The 21887-nt window shown below is 44.4% G+C and overlaps 1 protein-coding gene across 2 annotated transcripts in view; it reads left to right on the top strand.

Moving 5' to 3' along the window:
• Window positions 1-21887, top strand: part of GNS (glucosamine (N-acetyl)-6-sulfatase) — a 37156-nt gene that overhangs the window by 6123 nt on the left and 9146 nt on the right. For both annotated transcript variants that reach the window (XM_008530508.2, XM_008530509.2), the window contains exons 3-10: window positions 1940-2146; window positions 3896-3961; window positions 4606-4704; window positions 6466-6633; window positions 8246-8328; window positions 9583-9701; window positions 11360-11463; window positions 16872-16973. In XM_008530508.2, coding sequence (XP_008528730.1) covers window positions 1940-2146; window positions 3896-3961; window positions 4606-4704; window positions 6466-6633; window positions 8246-8328; window positions 9583-9701; window positions 11360-11463; window positions 16872-16973 — 948 coding nt within the window. The remainder of the gene's footprint in view (window positions 1-1939; window positions 2147-3895; window positions 3962-4605; window positions 4705-6465; window positions 6634-8245; window positions 8329-9582; window positions 9702-11359; window positions 11464-16871; window positions 16974-21887) is intronic.

The following is a 21887-nucleotide window of genomic DNA, read 5'->3' as shown; positions in this document are numbered from 1 at the left end:
TAGCAGCGTAGTGTTGTGCTAAGAGCACAGACTCTGGGGCCAGATCGCCTAGTTTTGAATGCTCTCTCTCCATCTTTTCTAGGTCTGTGACCTCAGGCAGGTTATTAACTTTTCTGGCCCTTGGTTTCCGCATTTGTAAATGGGAGTACTAAAACATCTGTCCGGGTTTTTGTGAGGTTAGATGAAGGGATACATGTAAAGTAAACACTTGTCTCAGTCGTCCACTAACACGCTATCAGTAGTTGAAAGAAGGATGGGAGAGATGTTCATTTCAATAGATGCTTTCAGTCCTCTGAAGTTTTAGCATCCTTTTCTGACAATTTATTAGACTGTTAGGAGAGTACATCCTTACTGTGATGACTATTTCAAGCAGATAGCACACCTTACAGTTAAGGTGGAAGACTCAGGGTAATATTAGGGATGAGACAAAGGCCCACCACCTCCACTTAATGTTCTGAACTCTCTAGTCGTTGGCAAAGGCTTATGGAGTTAAGAGGTAAAACCACTGGAAAAAGACAAAATTATTATTTCCGCCTGTTTGGATTTTCTCCCTTGAAAACACAGGAGAATTGTTGGAAAACTTTTTAAATTAATAGAATTGAGTAAGGTAGAAATGAAAAAAATAAAAATAACTTTTTTCCATATAACCAGTTAGCGAAATATAGGGGGAGAAAAGATCCCATTCATACAGCAGGAAAATACAAACTCTAGGAACAGCTGGTGGTGGCCAATAAAGGTTAAGACCTCTATAAATAAAGTAACAGAACTTTGTGAGTGCTACAATAAAAATACTTAATATGTAGATATGCACATCGTTTTCTGGGGGAAGATAGAATATTATGAAATGTTTATTCTAATCAGAATCTCAACAAGATATCTTTAGGCTGAATTAAGTGATTTCAGAGTTATCTGGAATAATAATTAGGTTAAAACAATCAAGGTAATTTTTTTAAAGGATGAAATTGCTCTACTGGATACTAAAGTATAATATGAAGATGCAGTAAACAGTGTGGTATTGGCCAAAAAATAGGTCGTGAAACAGAAGAGGAAAGAAAAGACTTGCCGGTATAAAAATTACAAAACTCAAACAGCTAACAAAATTAAAAAGCAAAAGTAAAAAACAGGAAGTATTTGTAACATGATGGAATCCTTCCTTAGCTCAAATTTTATGTAACAAGAGGCCAACAGCCCGGGAGGAAAAAAATGCACGAAGCAGGTGAACAGAATTGGTCAGAACGCGTGTGGAGAACGTCCATCCCCACTAGTATTTAAAAATACCAAATCCAATTTGAAAGGCCAAAGAAAGGCTAAGTATTTACAAAGGCTAAGATGTAATTTTGGCAAGGGTGTGCTCCAATGAGTGTGCTTTCCCTGCTGGTGCAGGTAGAAGCTCGTCCCACCCTCTGGAAAGTGACCTGGTGACGTATGTTAAGACGTATACAAATGTTATCGGGTAGGATGGAGTAAGTCTGTTGACGACAGTAGCTAATGGACACACGATTACAGTAGAAGAAAACGTCTGTGTCCAGGGTATAAAGTGATACGGGAAATGTATACTTACAGATCAGCCTGAAAATGAACCTCTCCTTTTCAGCCATGTTAGAGTCAAGGGGTAGTCTCTGTCTTTGGTTGAGACCTCCCTCCCACCCTGCTGTGCTCCGTGCATGGAAATATTTCTTTGGCAGATGAGATTAGAATAGCTGTTATCCTGCAGAAGGAGACCAGCTGAGAAAGAAATCCGTTCTCTCGGTTTACCTGCGTTACCGTCTCCACTGTGTGACAGACAGCAGCTCTGAAGCGTGTCGCGTGGGAAGAAAATCTGTATTCCCTGGGCAGCTAGAAGTTAGAGTTTTGAGCAGCTTTCCTTCTTCTCTCTAGAAATGATGGGAAATCATCTTTCTCAGGTAACTTGTCTTCGCTTGCGTTTGTTCCTTTGTAGTACGTGCCAAGTGCTCTTTGCTGCCCGAGCCGAGCGAGTATCCTGACGGGAAAGTACCCGCATAACCACCACGTGGTCAACAACACCTTAGAGGGAAACTGCAGCAGCAAGTCTTGGCAGAAGATCCAGGAACCTAATACTTTCCCAGCAATTCTCAGGTCCATGTGTGGTTATCAAACCTTTTTTGCAGGGAAATACTTAAATGAGGTATGTTGAATGGCCTAATTATTCCTTTTTTTTCTTCTTTTTTTTTTTTACTAGCAGTGTTTTAAATGTGCATTAATGTAATTCATGTTAATTGTTTTTTAATTAGCATCCATTCAGGTCACATTAAAGGGTTTTTGGTGTATGTTGTTTTCTCCTAATCTGCCCGTTAAGTAAGAGCTTACTCACATGATCCGGGTGTTGTAGTTGCTCTTCCTTTAATGGTCTCAGGAGCATTTTTTTAGAAATTGCCCTAGGATGGCAGCTGTCCGATGCGTCTTCCCCTTTTCCTCAAGAATTCTGCCGGTCATGTGGCCGTCACAGTATCTTTGTTTCCATTTCCCCTTTATCAGGATCAGAGTGAAGAATTTTTTCTTCTTAGTATCTTTCCTGAATTACAACGACTTAATGTGTAACCCATTTTCTAACTTGAAAAATGCGGAAAAAATGTGGACAGCTCAGTGATAAAGGGAAAACACGCAGAGCTTGGTACTTTCCGGCCATTAAAACACACAGCCAAGTGGCTGGTGTGCTGGCCTCGTGGGCCTGGAAGGAGGGTACCTCACTGTGACCTGCCAAGGCCAGATTTCCTGGCTTCAAGCCCACCACGTTGGCCTTAGGTTTTAGTCAGAGTTCAAGCGCAAAAGAAATAGCGTATTTGAGAGTGTTTGGGGTTATCTCTTAGAGTAAAACTGGGGATGCAGGACAAAGAGAAGGTGTACGTTTTCTTATATACTTTATCTGTGGTTGCTAGAGATCTTAATATCTGATCTGAATTTTCTGTTAATTCTCCTCCTCCTGTCAGTAATTGGGAGAACGTGCAGCCTTGTGAGTTTGCAGGAAGATGAGACAGTTTGGAAAGAATCATGAGAAATAAGTATGGATACTAGGTCATTGGGTTTAGGCTCTGGGTCATAAAGAGAACTTATACTACTTTGTATGTTAACAATCATCTAACGTGCACACAAAATTAGGAAAAATTCTCTAAAGTACAAAGATACAGTTCTCAGGGATTAAATTCTGCCTTAAATGGGCAGTATTAAACCTTGTGGTGGTAAAATGGGATGATTCTGTGGTCTGGTCACGTACTCATCTCGTCAGATAAATTGAGCTCCAAAGTCAGTGTCATCAGCAGGACAACTGAAGTTCCAAGCTGATAGCTCATAGTCTGATTATTTTGCTGCTGTTAGCGACAAGGTCAGTTGGACTATTCCGTCCATGCCATTAGCAGCTCAGCAAATGAGCCCTGTGGCCTAAGCCATGTAGACTTTTTCTGTAGAGGGCCCGAAGTAAATATTTTAGGCTTTGCGGGCCATGTGTCTCTGCTGTGACTATTCAGATCTGCCACTGGAGCCTGAAAGCAGGCGGACGTCACACAGACCAGTGAGCATGGCTGTGTTCCAGTGAAACTGCATCATCACTGAAGTTTGAATTTCATTTAACCGTCACATGATATTCTTCTTTCGATTGGTGTTTATGTTTTTTAATGGTTGGAACAAATTCTTAGTTTGCTGGCCATACAGAACAGTTGGCGGGATACATTTGGCCCACTGGCCATAGTTTGCCAACTCCTGCGTCCGAAGTTCCTAGCATTATAGTGTTCTTTGCTTTCTTACTGGTTCATGTGTTTGGGAAAGTTGAGCACCTACCGTGTTTCAGACACTGATCTAAAAAGATGCTGAAAGTTCCCTGTTTCTCTCTGATGTGGTCTTGTCGAAGGGCTTCTCACGTCCTGCTTGTCTTGCTTTTCAGTATGGAGCCCCGGATGCAGGTGGCCTCGAGCACGTTCCTCTGGGCTGGAGTTACTGGTATGCCTTGGTGAGTGACTCCTCAAGTCGGTGACAATTACACACAGCCCTACAGGCGCAAAATATGTTTCCTTTCTAATTTAGCTCTGATCTGGACATACTTGGTTTGCTTGTATGATTGGCTGTTTTATCTCCTTAAAAGAAAGTCATGATTTGTGAGTCACTCCTTTGCGGGATGTTTTTCTTTCATTGCACAAGGTTTAGCAACATATTTTGCTATTTGACCTGATCCACTTCTGGCTTTTTAAACTAGACAGTTATTGAAACTGTGCCAGTAGTTAATAAAACCCTAGTCAAAAAATCCAGTTCGACATTGACGAGTATAGTCATCCATCGCTTAACAACAGGGGTACGTTCTGAGAAATGTGTCGCTAGGTGCTTTCCTAACTGTGTGAACGTCATAGAGTGCACTTACACAAACTCAGATGGTTTGCCTACTACCCACCTAGGTTGTATGGCATTAATCTTATGAGACCACCGTCGTGTGTGCAATCCATCGTTGACTGAAACGTTGTGATGTGGCTTATGACGGGAATTACCTCTTTTTCATGTCTTATCACTATTTAAACAGAGTATAGTTTAGCCCAGCATGGTTTCCAACTTTGATTTTGTGTGCTGACCTCATAACAAATTTTACTTTCCTCTCTTTAATAGGAAAAGAATTCTAAATACTATAATTATACCCTCTCTATCAACGGGAAGGCGCGGAAGCATGGTGAAAACTACAGTGTGGACTACCTGACTGACGTTCTGGTGAGTTACGGAAGCTCGGTCCTGGCAGATCTGGCTCACGTTTGATTAAAGACCCCGCCTAGAAACCCTGAGTTGTACTTGTTCGTGTGGGGTGATAGGAATGAATAATAACTTGGTCAGATTACCAGAGAATATTTCCAACTGGTTAAAACTCCTGAGACTGTTTTTCTTTGTACGTCTGTAAGCCGGGCTCTGATCTAATGTTCTTGAAATTCCAGCAACAAATCCCTTTTCCAAAGGCTAATCTCTAAGACTACAGAGATTACTTTCAAGAGGTTTTACTTTGTTAGGGGTTCCTGCTGTTGACCCCAATATTTTATCTTATTTTATTTATTTTGGTGAGGAAGATTGGCCCTGACCTAACGTCTGTTGCCAATCTTCCTCTTTTTGCTTGAGGAAGATTGTTACTGAGCTAACATCCATGCCAGTCCTCCTCTATTTTGTATGTGGGATGCCACTACAGAATGGCTCGATGAACAGTGCTAGGTCTACACCCTGGATCCAAACCTGCAAACCCCAGGCCACCGAAGTGGAGCACGCAAACTTAACCACTACGCCACAGGGCCAGCCCCTCATGACCCCATTTTTAGTCACAAGCTACAAGACATGGCGGCTTCGTTGTGAGGGTGGAGGGATAGGGATATGGGAGTTCTTCAGGCGTTGTGTACTTATATATAAAAATTGCTAAAATCTGGTGAATTGGGGACTTTGCTGTCTAAGGTGTTTCTATTGACAGCCGTCTGTAGAGCATTCGTTCACTAGATACTTCAGCCACATTACAGCAGGTGTTCAGCAGTAGATGAAGCCAATCCCTGAGTGTATGGAAGGTCACTTTTTCGTGGTAGATTTTGTTTACTCGTGTGTGTGCGTGCACATTCATCTGCTGACTCGTTAGGTGGTGATCAGTTAGAGGAATGAGGCAGGTATAGGGGTTACTTAGATAACCTTTAAGCAAAATCCTGAAGGAGGTGAGAGTGAGCTGTACAGATGAGGGGAGAGTGCCGCAGACAGGGAACACAGAGTGTGAGGCGCCTGGCGTGTTGGAGAGACTACAGGGTTTCCGACAGGACCCGAGTGAAGCAGGTGAGGGGGCTGGAGATAGGAAAGGGACACAGTCAGTGTCTTCTGCGCTGAGCGTTGGGAATACATGAAAGTATAAATCAGCTAGAACTATCAAAAAGTAGCATGCACGGGGGGTGCTTTCCTTTTTACGAAGTACCTCCAGATAAGTCAGTGAAAATGTAAGTCCATATAAATGGAAGTGCTGGTGTGAGGTATTGGATTTCGTACTGTTCATTTAGCTTAGCTGCTTGAGCTGGCATAGCTTCTGATACCTACTCTTTACCTACTTTTGTAAGATTAAGATGACTTAAGCCACCTTTCCCCCTGTCGTGAATTAGGCTGACTCTCTTTTTATATTCTTTAAGACATCAAATGGGTACACTCTAAGCTGCGTTAATGTAAGTTAATACTAAAGTGGCCAGATTACAATTTCTTTCCTTCTGGGAGGCACAGCGGTTTCAGATCATGTAGAATCAAGATCTTAATTGCTCTCTTAGGATGGTGTGCTTTTTCAATTTTTTACTGTAAGTTTTGCCTAAAAGCCAAATCTTCCAGCAGACTTGCAGATGACGGTGACTGTGTGCTGAGATTGGTTAGAAGCTCCTGGGACCCTGTACCTTGTGTTGACCAGCGAACACGCATCTGTCAGGCCCTCAGTGGTGGGTAGGGTAGGCGATGACGGATCTTTGTGTGTGTCAGGCTAACGTCTCCTTGGACTTCCTCGACTACAAGTCCAACTCTGAGCCGTTCTTCATGATGATCTCCACTCCAGCTCCTCATTCACCGTGGACAGCCGCGCCTCAGTACCAGAAGACCTTCCAGAATGTCTTTGCCCCAAGAAACAAGAACTTCAACATCCATGGAACGGTAGCTTTCCCTAACCCTTTAATTAAGCCATGCTCGATATAATTACCTGTACAATAGACTTGTCAGGGAGCCTTTGAGCCATGTAGTTTCCCTTCCAGATCTTTAGAGGTAGTTGCCCCTGTCTGGTACAATGGGTGAGGTGAATGTGCTTCTGCAGTACAGGTAAGGCTCCTGCTGCACATCCAGTGAGCGCGAGAGCCACAGCGGGTGTTACAGAGTGCCGTCTTCCCTGACTGCGGGCTCTCCTGCCAGCCTGCCTGCTGACTCTCTTCCTGCCAGGCAGTGGCTGAGACTCGGGCCTCGGGCTCGCTGGGCCTGCAGCAGTCTCCCTGGTGGCCCTCACCGGACCTGAGGCACAGGAAAGGGGTGACACGGTGCAGTGTGATAGGGAAGGCAAGTTGAAGGGAGAAATGAGCCAGGGCTCAGACCTCAGTGTGCCTCATGCCAGCCTCTTACCCTTCCCTTTGCATCGGGTCACGCAGTTCACTGGTTCAGAGGCAGAACGCCTCTCCTGCCTCCTGCCTGTCACTCAGAAATCTTCATGCTTGTGAAGTGGGAGAAGGAGTCCTGGAGTTACACTCAGCGCTCCCACCTTCTAACTCAGTTGCCTGACCATGAGCAAGACGCTGAACTTGCATTTTTCTGTCCGAAGTGGGAGATCCTGATCCCTCACGCACCTGCTGTGTGGATTAAAGTGCATAGAAACATCTGGCATACTGCGTGGCACACTGTAGGCTTGTGCTTGTTAAGTATTATTTTAAAGCTGAGTGAACTGAGTTTTAAAGGAGAGGGCCATTCTCAAACTGTGTTCCATAAGAAGCTAATAGAAGCTTCTGGGACCAAGTAAGTTTAGAAACTTTAGGTAGATAAGTCACTCTGCTACAGGATTTCTCAGCAATGCATGTTCTTTGAATTTCCAACAGGAGGATATGCTGTATAGCATTTCTCAATTTACTAATTTCTCAATATTAACTAAAGGACACTTTCAGAATCGTAGTTTGGGAGATGGCAGCTTAGAGTTTTATGAATATAGAGGAGACTTAATGGTGTGTGGGAATGTGTGTGTTTTTTTGAAACTGTGACTTTTTTATTTAAGGAAAAGAACACTTTGATTTGGACTTGAAGTTTTAGGAAATTGCTATGATGAGATTTTTCTCAAGGTTCTAGGATGATCAATATCTCGGGTAGAAAAATAGAGGGCAGTAGAACGATGACTTATTAGGCAAAACTTAGAAGAAGGTAAAGTTAATATTGCCCATTGTGCAGTTTGGGCAGTAGACCCAAAGTTATTAAATTTAACCTCGTTGTAGCCAGTAGTTTCCCAGTGTCTTTCACTCACTCTCCCATTAATGCTGCTGACAAAGGAGCCCAGACCTGCTGCCATTCAGGAGGCGGTGGGAAGAAGCTGAAGGATGAGTGATAATCTGTGGAAAGCTTTTTTTAGGAACACAGGGGAGGGAGGTGGGGAGAGGGAAAGTGTAAAGTTGCTTATACAAGTTCCAGTTAGTTCTTTTTTGCTAAAGTATAAAATGATCCTTTTCACTGTCTACTCGAGTAGTTTCGTTGACCTTGGTGACTTGGTGTTAACATGTTTTTTTCTTTTGAATTTTAGAACAAGCACTGGTTAATTCGGCAAGCCAAGACCCCAATGACTAATTCTTCAATACAGTTTTTAGATAATGCCTTTAGGAAAAGGTAAGAGCTGCTGCTTTCTCAGTCTGGGTGGTCTTTAGGACCCTCCAGATCAGCCCATGATTGGGGGGCTGCACCACGTGGTTATCTGGGAGACAAAATCAGAGGGGGGCAGGTTGGTGGGGGAGAGTCTCTGATGGGGGGTCCTGAGGCCTCAGAAGCAGGCAGATTCCCTTCCATTTAGGTTTATGAGGCGGCCTTTGGACCCCAGGACTAATTAAACAATCCGTTTTTATGACTTATTAAAACATACTGTAAACTGGAGCCATTTGGCAAAAAAAAAAAAAACAATTTCCTGTGTCTAAAGAAAAGGTCATTTGTGTGAGAGAGAGGCCCCAATATTTGCATAAGACCCAAAGGCTTAGACTACAGCAAAATATTTGCCTTTGCTGTTTGGAATTTTCAAGAAGTTCTTTCAAGTCAATTTTTAAAAATCCATTACTTTCTCTTGAGGTGTATTTAGTTTAGACCAGGGGTTGGCAGACTTTGTCTGTAAAGGGCCAGATAGTAAATATTATAGGTTTGCAGGCCATATGGCCTCTGTCTCAGCTGCTCAGCTCTGCCCTGGGAGCATCAGAGCAACCCCAGACAACAGGTGACTGACTGCACGTGGCCATGTCCCGGTGAAACTTTATATGTCTATCAAAACAGTGAGTTGTCCTTCAGTGGGTATAGACTTTCAGATTTGTGAGATGAAAGAGTTCCGGAGATCTGTTTCACTGTGTGACTATACCTAACACTGCTGACCTATACACTTAAAAATTGTTAAAATGGTAAATTCTATGTAGTGTGTTTTTTACCATAATTTAAAAACAGAAAAAAAAACCAAAAAACAGAGAGTGGGCAGCTTTGGCTCATGGCTAAGGCCCTGGCTCAGACCACTGAACACTGTCGTGGCACAGGTCTGTCTGAATTAATCTGTATTCATCAGCACTGAATTGACAACTTTCCCATCTGGTTGTCTCTACTCTCATCACCATAGTAAAGCTAAAGATAATAATAAAGCTCACTGGTTATAAAAAGCCTTGTGTATTTCTTTGGAAACAGTTAGATTTGGAATGAACTAATTATGTTCTGGAATTTTCCGATCTGTTTTTTGCAACGGGTTTGAGGGGAATCTGGCATTTGACCTCCCTGGGAGAGTGGTCTGGAGGGTTTTCAGGGCAGGGTTTGGACTTTGCTTTTGCTTTTCGGTGAGTTAGCAGCAGCCCAGCCACTGTCTCTGAAGTGCCATTGCCGCCCTCCGTTCACATCCAGGTGGCAGACTCTCCTCTCAGTTGATGACCTTGTGGAGAAACTGGTCAAGAGGTTGGAGTTCAATGGGGAGCTCAACAACACCTACATCTTTTACACGTCAGACAACGGCTACCACACAGGTAAGGATGGGCTCAGGGACCCTGTGACCTTCATGAGGGCCTCTCCTTTCTCACCCATCAGTCACACTGGCAGGGAACTCCACTCCTTGTACAGGGTGGACAGGCCAGAGGGAGGACCTGCTGCTTACAGGGCCCACTCATTCCCACCCAGAGAGACCAGGTGTCGTTATTTGCTAAATTCCACAGTGTCGTAGGAGTTGGGAGCAGAGAATGGGCCTGACGGGTGGAGGCAGGCTTTACGAGGTAGGAAATGGAACCAGATTTACAGGACAAGTAGGCCTGAGAGGATCGGGGAGACACTTTACACAGGAAGTGTCCTGGGGGAAAGACTCTTCCTTGTGAAATCATGAAATTCGTTTTTTTCATTTGTGTGTGTGTTTTTGTTTTGTTCTTTGTCTTTTCAAACCTGCAGTATGAGCCCCATATCCTTGACGTTCATCCTTTCTGCTTGGACTTTCTGTAGTTAAAAATCAGTGTTCTCATTTTTCCCCATCTATCAATTTCATAAACTTGAATGCAATTAACCTGAGGCTTGCTTGCATAGGAGCAGATTAATTAGGCCTTCAATGAATTATTTTGAATATTTTTAAGCACTCAAAGTAGAGACACGTAAAATAATCCCCATTGTCCAGCTTTGATTTTCTGCTGCGTGTGGCCAGTCCTTTGAGTTCTTCTACTGTCCCCATGTTCTTCTTTTTGGCTAGAAGGTTTTGAAGAAGCTCCAGACACTGATTCCACCGTCAACACTCAGGTGTGCATCTGACTACTTTACCGCGTGTCAGGATCCAAAGTCCGCACTCTCCCTTTAGTTTTTAAGTGTCCTAAGGCTGTCACTTGCCACTGATTTATTGGAAAAATTGGTGTTTTGTCCTTTAGAATGCCTCACATTCTGGATTTGGCTAATTGCTGTCTCATGCCTTGGCTTGTTTATCTAGACTCAGCATTTCCTAGGTTGGTAGTCTGCTCTAGAAGCTTAGGAGTTTATGTTTTCAGCAAGAACGCTTTCTTGGTGACTGCTTCGTACTTCCTCTTGCATCACATTGTGATGCCCGCAGTGTGTGGTGGCCCCTTCTGAGGATGCTGGTATTCATTGCTGGCTCACATGGCATCAGCCTTAAGCCGTCCTGTGAACCTTTTGTGGCTAAAGCTGCCATTGATGGTTGTTGCTGAAATCCATTATTACCTCAGAAATTGCAAAACGCTGACTTCATAACTCTGTCCTTCCTTTTGCATTTTTTAGCTGGAATTCTTCAGAGGAGGACTTCCCCTCATTAACTGTTTGTCTTGAAATGCAGGTTATTCAAGATAAACGTTTTTTGTCCCTTTATTTGGCAGTTTTTAGAGTAACCGCATTCAGTTGTGATCACGTTGAGTATCACACATAAATTATGTGTTTGTGTCTCATTCCAGTCATTCTTTTTGCTGAATTTGTCCTATCTTAGACCAGGGAGGCCCCCTAGGCATTTATTTAAAGAAGATGAGCTCCTTGTTTCCTGCCTTGTAGTAATAAGAGTCCTGGGCAAATTTAAGCTTTCCATGAAAACACTATAATTACTAGAGGAAAGTTGTTTTTGTTTTTCCTGTTGATTAAACAAATGAATGTGTGCATCACACTTCCATCATGGCTCCATCTTTACCCTCTGTTTTTTTTTTTTCAGGACAGTTTTCTTTGCCAATAGACAAGAGACAGCTGTATGAATTTGACATCAAAGTTCCACTGTTGGTTCGAGGGCCTGGGATCAAACCAAATCAGACCAGCAAGGTAGGCGGCTGATAAGACGATGCTGTTTACAGGTAGCACTTGCCTGGGGAAGGAAGGCTGTTCCTTCTGAGAGGAGGCTGCTGGATTTCTGCTCCGATGAGGATGAAGGCTGATGGCTTTAAGGTCTCGTTAGTGTATTCATGAGCCTTGGAAACAGGGATTCCTTTTTTTTTTTTTTCAATTCCTGGCCACTCCCTATTAACTGTATTTTCTCCCAAATATACGTATCGTATCAGCATGAATAGCTTTTGTCTTTTGAGACTAGATCTTCATTTGTCCTGGAGCAGCAGCTGTCCACCAGGGCGCGCATCACAATCACCCTCAGCAATTGTGAAACCTCCAGAAACGTTCCGATGGACTCGCTTGACTGGAATAGGGACCCAACCTCTGCTTGTTTCTGAAGTTCAGATGCCTGCGAGGCAGTGGGGCTTGGGCCCGCTCCCCTGTAGAGCAGATCCCCTGGGCACCTTGTTAAAACGCGGATTCCGAGGCTGCGTTTCTCACCTGCGGCCAGGAGCTTCTGTGGCTGGTCTGCCCTCACTGAGAGTTAAAGTCTACAGAAAGCAGGTCTTCCGAGGACTTAGTCCCTCCCTCTGTGGGACTCCCCCCTTAACGATGCTTTTCTGCTTTACTCACGCTCTCCTAGAGCTGTCATCGTGCGCCACATTCTTCTGTTGCCATTCCCATTTGGTTTCAGTGTGTTTTTCCAGACTTGGTACTGCAGACTGAAGAACTTTGTTCCTAGAGTTCGTGGGCACCTTGATCCAAAACCCTTCAGTCTAAGGCTCAGGAGATAAGAATTGGCAGCCTCTCCCAGTTATGTCTTCTCTTTCCTGACAGCACAGTTTCAGTCCCAGGTCTGTGGGACAAAAGAAAATAAGCAACTATATCATTGAAGCTAAAATTGGAAAATGGGGCAGACTTTCTGGGGATATTGAGGATTTAGTTTAATTTGGGGGCTTAATGTTTACTTTGTTTAAATGTCTGTCATTCGCTTATTTCCTTTTACAATGCTCTTGGTGGAATTCTGTTAAAATTCTCTCAGAAAGGTAAAATGGCCTTCATAATGGCGTTCTCAGTTTTCTTTTCCTCTTAAGGCCCCACTGCAAATTCAGTACCCTCTAAACAGGCCTCTTCATTCAGAGGAGGTGGGCAAGTTAGGAAGACCATTAAATGTTCACAACGTTTTATTGGTCGTGGTGCTGGGAGCTAACTGAGGAGAGCATGTCAGCAGCTGTTGCCTCTCCCAGGAGCAGGGTTCACAGGACCACTTCTAACCTGGTGGGGAAGGAGCCCGAATGAGAGCATTGAGAAGTGGCAGCAGCTGCTCGTGGAACAGACGGTTCCTTCTTTCTTCAAGTTAACAGTAGTGTCCAAATGTTAAATTCAGAAACTTCACCTCTGAGCAATCTAAATGAAGCCCGGTTCCTAGGAAGCCATGTCAGTGATAACAGCTAACACACATTGAACGCTCAGTATGGGGCAGGTGCTGTTCTAAGTGTATTACCTGTTCAACTTCTCAAACCTCCACAGCCTTATGAGACATGGATACTAATACCCCCATTTTACAGATGAGGAAACTGAAGTACCAAAGTTAAATGGTTTTCCCAAGATCCTGTAGCTAAAACGTATCAGAGCCCTGCATTTGGACTCAGGCCAGCTGGCTCCAGAGTCCACACAGTAGCCATCACGCTCCAGCTCAGACAACTGTCTGTTAAGTATCTCCTTGTGCCAGTGCAGCACACCAGGAGCCTGGGGTCCCCAGCCGTGAGCAGTCAGGGGAGAGCGGTTCTTAGCACCCCGTGTCAGGCAGAGCCAGGAACTTCTGCTGCGTTGTCGGTGAATGCCTCGGAGGCGTGTGAGCAGAGACCCGGGTGTGGAGAAGGCCTCCGGCTTGCAGAGATCTGCGGGAGGGCGTTCGGAGAGAACATAGGTGTGAGGGCGCAGATGAGAGCATGAGCTTGTCTTGTTCACGGGACGGAAGGCGTGGGTGTCCTGAACCGCTTGCCCTTCCTAAGTGAGCCCTCTCTCCACGCCTTGCCTTGTGCGGCTGACCGCTCCTTCTGTCTGGAACGCCCATCTCATGACCCCGTCACCTGGCTAAGTTAACTGTCCTTTAGGGCTTCAGCGTAGGGCTCCCCTCTGGGAAGTCACGGCAGATCCCCGCCCCCACGTGGGGTGGGTGCGCTCACACCCGCACACCCTGTCGAGCGTGTCTGTCTCACTCTAGGAGTTTCAGGAAGAGAGCACTATCTAAACTTAGAACACCCAGCCCTTAACAGGCACCCCCCTTAACAGGCACTGGGGACATCCCTGTTGGTTGAATAGATATCACCAAGGTCCCGTTAAGAGACAGAACCAGGACTGAAAATTAACTATGTCTGGTCTCAAACTCCGTGTTTTTCACCCTGCTTTGCTGACAGATGTAGTTGGAGAAGTATGAGACACCCCCGCTTTCATCCACATTCAGAGAGAATGGTGGCTGATTCGTCACGTGTTGGCAGCACGGTTGTCTCGGTGCCAGTGCTCTGTGGGTGGTACAGGGTTGTGAGTTGGGCTGAGCTGTCAACAGCCTGACAGTCAAAACAGGGCACGGCTGACCAGTGGATTTAGCTTTGTGTTGGCTGTTTGGGAGAGCAGGGGCAGGTGGTATGTGTGGACGCCAAAGATTGGCTGTTGAGGTTTTCGCCTCCGGCTAGAAACTAATCTAGCTTTAGATTTGAGGGCAGAAGTTCAGAAGGGTTTTAAGGAAGGGAAAGGTTAGTAGGAAACTCAAATGACCCAACATGATCCAGGGGACGCAGAACCAGCTGGGATCGGGAAGACCACATGTTGGCTTTCAGACATCGGATGAAATAAGCCTTGGTCTCCAGGTGTGAATTTGGGAGGATGTTAAGTGCAAACTCTGCGTGTAACTCGGCAGAGGCCTGGCTCCTTCCTTGCAGGGGAAGCTGGGGCTCGGGCAGATCCAGAGGAAGCGCCTGAGACGTGGCGAGTGCTCGTGACTGAATGGAGCGGCTGCCCTCTGCTGCGAGTCTCTGCTGGCCCTGCGCGAGTTCTTCAGCAGCAGGGCTCCCGTGTCTGTTTGGAAATCCCGTGTGTCTTCCCGAGAGCCCTCTGACTCTTCAGTAATCCTGCAGCCCTGTCGTTCTTCCAGAGCTAAAAACAAGCAGGTTCAAGGCGTGAGAGCCCTTGATTTCATGCCCAGAGTCTTCTCGGGGCTTTTATTTGAGCAGAATGTCTGTATGCTTAAGTCCTAAGCACATTCCCAAACAAACTGTGAGGCTGGGACTTACAAAATTATTTACTTCTGGTCTTGTCAGAGCTTTCTCGATTCCAATCCATAAAGGAATCTTTAAGTTTATATTTAGCGATAAAAGCAGTACAATTTGAAATGCTAATGTTTCTAGAAGTCGTTATGGTGATGGGCCCCTAGCATCCACTCTGATTCTTGGTTGTGTAATTCTCTGTTGAATTCCTCACTCATACTCAGTGTGCACGAGAAGTCTCCTGTCTCCTGACGTAGTATGCTGATTTTTCCTGCTTTTTCTCCCCCAATCCCCCCAGTATATAGCTGTATATTTTTTTAGTTGCGGGTCCTGGTTGTGGCATGTGGGACACCACCTCAACATGGCCTAGTGAGCAGTGCCACGCCCACACCCAGGATCTAAACCAGCGAAACCCTGGGCTGCTGAACTGGAGCGCGCGAACTTAACCAGTCGACCACAGGGCTGGCCCCAGTACACTAATTTTGAGACTTTACTTCTTAGTCCAACCAAACCCTAGAAGGGAAGAGAATTTGTCCATTATTCTTAGGGAATATGTGATCGTTGTAGATGTCTGGGAAGAAAGAGTCCAGTGTTTACAGTACTTGTGCCAGATCTTAGTGACATGATCTGTACTGCAACTTCCAGACCTTCCTCCCTGTGGACCAAACGGCCATCAGAGAGCCTCCCATCCTAACAGCTGATGGCTCCTCAGGCAAATCCTGGTGAGACTGGTAGTCTCATTTTTATTTCTGTGGGTTTTACTATTTTGGTGTTTATCCTTTTTCTTTTCTTATAAAGCTGCCTTGAACATGGTAATGTGGAATTGGCTTCACTTCATTCACATTCTGGACATCACTGGAGATCTGTTAGTCACTTTAGGGTCTTGTTGCCTTGATCTGATTCTGAAGGTCGTCTCTGTCTCTGCTCGTCTCCTCTCGTGCTGTGATCTCTTCCATATTCATACCCGCTCTCGTTGACCCTGTCACAAGCTGCTTAGTCTGCCTGGGACTTGCAACTAGGCAGGCTATCTCTAACACTGGGGATTGTATAATCCTAGAGACATGGTTTTTGTGGTTTTTCACAGTAACATATGGACTGCCTTTCCCGTGAGTTGCCTGCCACTGAAGGGTCATTTCTGACAGCTGTGGAATTAGACTGATGGTTCAGAGCCAGGCTGTGTGTGTCACTGTCCTCCAGGAGCCATCCAAGCTGCCAGGAAACCTGGCCCCTGCTGAGCTATGCTCTGAAGATATTTTCTTGCCTTTCACGTCTGTACCCTTGGTTTTGTTTATAAATTAACAGTACCAGGGATGCTGGATTTTTTTTAATCCCCAATTGGCCTCCTAAGCCGATCGAAGTTTTCTCGACAATTTTGAAGACCGTTCTTTCCTGTCAGCAAATGATAGCTTTTCCAGTTACAAGCTGTTGACTTCGTTTCGGTTACTTCTTTCATTTCCTCCTCTGTAAGACGGGGGAAAGCCTGCATCCTAGGATTGTGGTGAGGATAAAGGAGGCTAAACCGAGAGTCCAGGCACAGAAGAGGCGCTCCGCCCCCTCGTGCAAGTCAGCTTGTGTGGATGCACTGTTGGCCTAGGTTTCCTGAAGTCTTCAAAGCCGATTGCAAATATGTTTTAGCAGTGTTCTCGCTTTGAGAAACTATAAAAAGGGCTAATGTCCTCCTCTGTGGCAAGCATTCAAGCTTTGAGGCTTTCAAAAATGTCAAGAGTCCGTTTGAAGTCAAATTTAATGAACTAATAGGAATAATCAAGTTGGACAACACTTGGTATAAAATAATTAGCCTCACATTTTTCTCGTGATTCATAACAGACTCCAGGCAATCCTAAAGGAGTTTTGACAAATGTTTTGATCAATAACAGTATGGGTGGAATAAATATGTAACTTCCCAGGGGCATATATTACAAGCTTTATAAGCCTTTATGTTTGTTTTTTAAATTATTGTAGTTATATTTGAGTATATGAATCAGTAAGACCTAAGTAAGCATGGGCCGTACAAAAGATAATAGTAGGTGCTGTTTATCTCCTGGGTGGGGTGGGCGGGGAAGAGAGCCTTAGCATAGATAGAAAAGGAAAACAGACCAACTGTGTTCTCGATTGCTTGTTTTTCCCTCGTTCTCATAGATGCTCGTTGCCAACATTGACTTGGGTCCTACTATTTTGGACATCGCTGGCTACAGCCTGAATAAGACACAGATGGACGGGATGTCTTTACTGCCTATTTTGGTGAGTATAAAGCCCCCATGAGGCCTGAGCCAAGACTCAGAAATAAATTCCAGGTTGTATAACTTTGGACTTAAAAATTTATATTTTAAAACTATTAATTTTGGGGAACAGAGAATAGAATTTTTCTCTTCTCTGTGGTGGTAAAAATTTGAACAGAGTTCTATATCCTCCCTTCTTCCCCTCTCCTCCCAAAAAACCCATCATAAACGAAGTTAATACAAGTGAAAAATTGGGAAAATATTTGCAACATCTGTGAAAAAGGCTAATTAGTCCTAATAGGTGAGTTCTTAGAAAGCATAGATTAATATCACAGTAGAAAAATGGGCAAAAGAAGTAAATGGTCAACTCACAGAGGAATTAAAAATGGCCAGAGTCAATGCAAAAAGATTGCTTCATTGCTGATCAAAGAAATGCGTAACTGAAGGAGGCCTTTATTGCCTGCAGAACTGGCAAAGATTAAAAAGATTAATACCCAGTATTTGCAGAAGTCTGAGAAAATGGAAACTACTCAGACTCTGTTCATGAAAGCATAATGAGTATAAGCTATCAGGGGGCTAGTTTGACAAGACATCACTTCAGAAAACACACATCAAGCAGTTCCACTGGGAGTTTATTCTAAGAAAACAAAATTCATTCAACAAATATTTGAGTACCTGTTATGTGCCTGATACTGCACAGAGCTAAGTATAAAAAATGTGCATGTAGTATTAATAGAAGAAAACAGCCTAAATATCCAGTAGGGAATTGGTTAAAGTGTTGGACAATGAAACCCTAGAATATTAAACCAACGCTAAATGATATCGATCTGTACACACTGACTTGGACAGATGCCCCCCACATACTACAGGGAGAAAAGGAGGGGTCACAGCAGCATCTCTTCTCCACTAAAAATGTATGTGAACGTGTTTAGGCGTGGAGAGGATTGGAAGGATCAATACCAATGTTTTAGCCATTAATAGTGACTCATTATAGGTGACGCTTACTCATTGACTTGTCTGAATCTATTACAGTTTATTTATTATTAGGTAGTATATGATTCACACAAGAGAATACATGCAACTCACACAAGTTACGAAACAAGAAATACCCATGAGCCCATTATTTCATTGAGAACTCAGATGTTCCCAATAACGTGTATCTCCCTACATGCTCCTCCCCATCCCACCCCTGGCATGGAAGTGATCGCGGTCCTGAATTTCGTGTTATCATTCTCTGGACTTTGTTTTTCGGTAATTGTCATGTACGCATTCCTAAACAACATACCTAGTTTTGATCTTCTCTTGCTCTCTAAAAATGACAACCTGCTGGATGTAATCTGGGACTTTTTTTCAATTCAGCATTGTTTCCAAGTTGATCCAAGTTGTTCACAGATGCCTAATATTCCACTGTGTGAGTGCATCACAGCTTAGCTCTTTTCCTGTCAGTCAGTGGCCATTTGTGTGGCTCTGTTTGTTTTAGGAACAGTGCTGCTCTAGCCCTCTTAGACGTGTCTCCCAGAGTATGTATATTCCGAGGTTACAGGAACTGCACGTGTGTGTTTCTACAGATATTACCAAGTTATTTTACAAAATGGTCATCAGTTTACATTCCCACCAGCAATGTATGACAAGTCCCTTTGCTCTATATGAAACTGTCAGACAACTTAATGTTTGCCAATCTAGTGAGTGAAAAAGGCCAAATTTATATTTGGTCCTACTGTGCATTTCTTTGTTAATGAGATGAGTCATTTTTTTTTTTAACAGCTTAATTCACTTACCATACAATTCACTAATTTCAAGTTTACAATTCAGTAGTTTTCACTGTATTCACAGAGTTGTGCAACCACCATAATCTAATTTTAGAACGTTTCATCACCCTGAGAAGAAACCCCCCAATACATTAACAGCTCTCCCCGATTTCTCCCTCTCCAGTACCAGGCAAGCACCAGTCTACTGTCTCTATCGATTTGTCGTGGACATTTAGTATAAATAGAATCATACAATATGTGGCCTCTGTGAATGGCTTCTCTCACTGAGCATAATGTTTTCAAGCGTCATTCACGTTGTAGCATGTCAGTATTTTATTCCTTTCCAAATAATAGTCCATCATATGGATATGTCACATTTATTTATCCATTCGTCAGTTGATAGACATTTGGGTTGTTCCCCGTTTTTGGCTGTTATGAGTAATATGCTGCTGTGAACATTTGTGTACAAGTCTCTGTATGAACAAATGTTTTCAGTTCTCTTGGGTGTAAACGTAGGAGTAGAATTGCTGGGTCGCATGACTTTATGTTGAGCCTTTTGAGGACCTCCCAGACTGTTCACCAAAGCACCTGCACCGTTTTATGCGCCCCACCAACCGTGGACAGTGTTCCTGTTCCTCCACATCCTCGCCAACACTTGCTGCTCTCTGTATTTTTATTGTATATGGTGTGAAGGGGTATCTCCTTGTGGCTTTGATTTGCATTTCCCTAATGACTAACGATGTTGAACATCTTATGTTTATTGGACGTTTGTTTATCTTCTTTGGAGAAATGTCTGTTCAGATCCTTTGCCCATTTTTCAGTTGGGTTTCTGATAAGTGAATCAATGTTCCTTGAGGCCTTTTGTGTTTCTTCCCTTGTGAAATGCCTCTCTTGGCCCGTCATATTCTCCCCGTGACGTGTCTTTTCCCTCTGTTAAGATATGAGAACACAGAAGTCAAATGTATAAGTTATCTTTTTTATGGTTAGTCTTCTTTGTGTCATGTTTATAAAAATGCTTCTGAACCTTGAGGTCAGAAAAAAAAAAAAAGCTAGTTTTCCCAGCTTTTCTCCTAAAAGTTTTGTATTTCTGCCTCTTACATTCAAGCCCTTGATGTACCTGGAATTGATTTTCCTGTGTGGTACGAGGCAGGGATCCAATTGAACTTTTTTCTCCATGAATACTCTGTTCTCTTTTCTGTTCCACAGATCTGTCTGTCGCTGTACCAACATCATTTTGTCTTGTCATAAAGCTGTATAATTGTCTTTGCATGGACACACTTCTCTCATTGTTCCTGTGGGGATCCTTGCCGCCTCTCTTTCATATAAACTTTAAAGACAGCTTTTCAGTTACCTGAAAAATCATGTCAGGCTGTTGGTTGGAATTGCACTGAATTTATAGATCAGTTAGAAGGAAACGTCCATCTTTTAACTTTCTCTGTATAAATCTTATACTTGTACCTTATTTCTAATTAGAGGAAAAAACACCGTCACTGTGGGGGTCAGACCAGTGTGCCGTGTGTAACTAGTTTCTCTGCACGGCTCTGGAAGGGCACTGAGGACTCAGCTCTTTTCCTTGATCCGAGGTTACTCCAGGGAAGCTACCGCCGTGCTAGGGCCGCAGAGCACTGTTGCCGTTGTGTCTCTAGCTCTGCCCACACATGGCTGTTTAAATTAACTAGAATAAAAGGGAAAGTTCTGCTCCTCAGCAGCACCAGCCACCTCTCAAGTGCTCAGAGGCCACTGTGTTGAACAGGTCAGATATAGAACATTTCTGCTGGGTGGTGCTCCCATAGACCAGGGGGTGGCAGACCCCTGGGGGCCAATCTAGCCCACCCCTGGCTTCTGTAAGTAAAGGTGTATGAGAACACAGCCACGCTCATCGGTGTATGTATTGTCTAGGTCCGCTTTCCTGCTACAACAGCAGAACTGAGTAGTTGCAACACAGACTAGATAGCCGCAGCCCCTAAATATTTACTATTTGGCCTTTGACAGAAAAAGTTTAACGACCCTCCAGACCTTTAGTCTCAAACTTGCCTGCACATTCGTATACCCTAGATACTAAAATACTAATGCCTGGGTCCCAGCGCAGGCTCTGACAAATTGACATGGGGCATAACCGGCCTCGGGGAGTTTTGGAGCTGCCCTCATGATTTTAATGTGCAGCAAAGTTTGAGACCACTGGTCTAGACTTCTCAGGCACCCTTTTCTCATTTGAGCACTTTGACATGCAAGTCCGACAGATAAGCTCGTCCCCCCACTCCCAGCCTCCATGGCTCAGAGTGGCTACTTAGAGAGGAGCTGGTGGCTTCTGAAGTCTCCTGTGACTTAGGATTTCTGAGACCTTGATCTGCACACATTGTTCGGGTTTCATTACAGAACAGGGAGTTAGGAAATACGCTCCTATTTCTGACTCTCCCTATCCAGGCAGCTGTGGTATTCCAAGGCCTTGCACGGGCTGTCACCCATTCCCCACTGTGGTCACCAGGTTAAATGGGTCCACGAAGTCCTTAGAGCAGTGGTTCTCAAACTAGCGTTCCTCAGAAATGCCTGTGGGGCTTGTTAAAGCACAGATTGCTCCCACCCTCACTGGGAATTAAGAGTTTGCATTTGTAGCGAGTTTCCACGTGATGCTAATGCTGGGGAGGGGGGCACACTTTGAGAACCACTGTTTTAGAGCGGTGCTTATCGAATTTTACTGTGCGTATGACTCACCAGAGGATCTTCTTAAAACGCAGACTCTGGCTCATTACGGCTAGAGTAGGGCCTGAGGTTGTGCAATTCTAAGCAGCTCCCAGGTGTGGCTGATAGACCGCAAACCAGACTGACTCGTCAGGCTGGAGACCATGTCAAGAGCACCTTCTAAGCTGGTTTCCGTATCTCCATGTCTCCACGTCTCCACTCCATCTCTAGATTCCGCTACTGGGCTGCCTTTTCTAAAGCACAGCTTTGATCGTGTTACTTCCCTGCTCACAAACCTCCCATTGCTTCCTCTCCATCACCTGCCATTCTTGATAGAATGGCGAGCAGCCTGCTGTCAGGGCCTTTCCCGTACGGTTAGCAGCCTGCCTCGACCTGCTTGGCACCGCTTCCGTGTCTGAGCTGGACTTCAGGAAACCATACTTCCAAGTTCTGCTTCCATCCTCTGCTTATGTTTTCCTTCTGATTCAAAACTCCCTCTCACCCCTCGG

This window comes from Equus przewalskii, chromosome 5, assembly GCF_037783145.1.
Source record: "Equus przewalskii isolate Varuska chromosome 5, EquPr2, whole genome shotgun sequence".
Classification (NCBI taxonomy): Eukaryota; Metazoa; Chordata; class Mammalia; order Perissodactyla; family Equidae; genus Equus; species Equus przewalskii.
The sequence above is the reverse complement of the archived record's forward strand: the minus strand, read 5'-3'. Positions and strand labels throughout refer to the sequence as shown.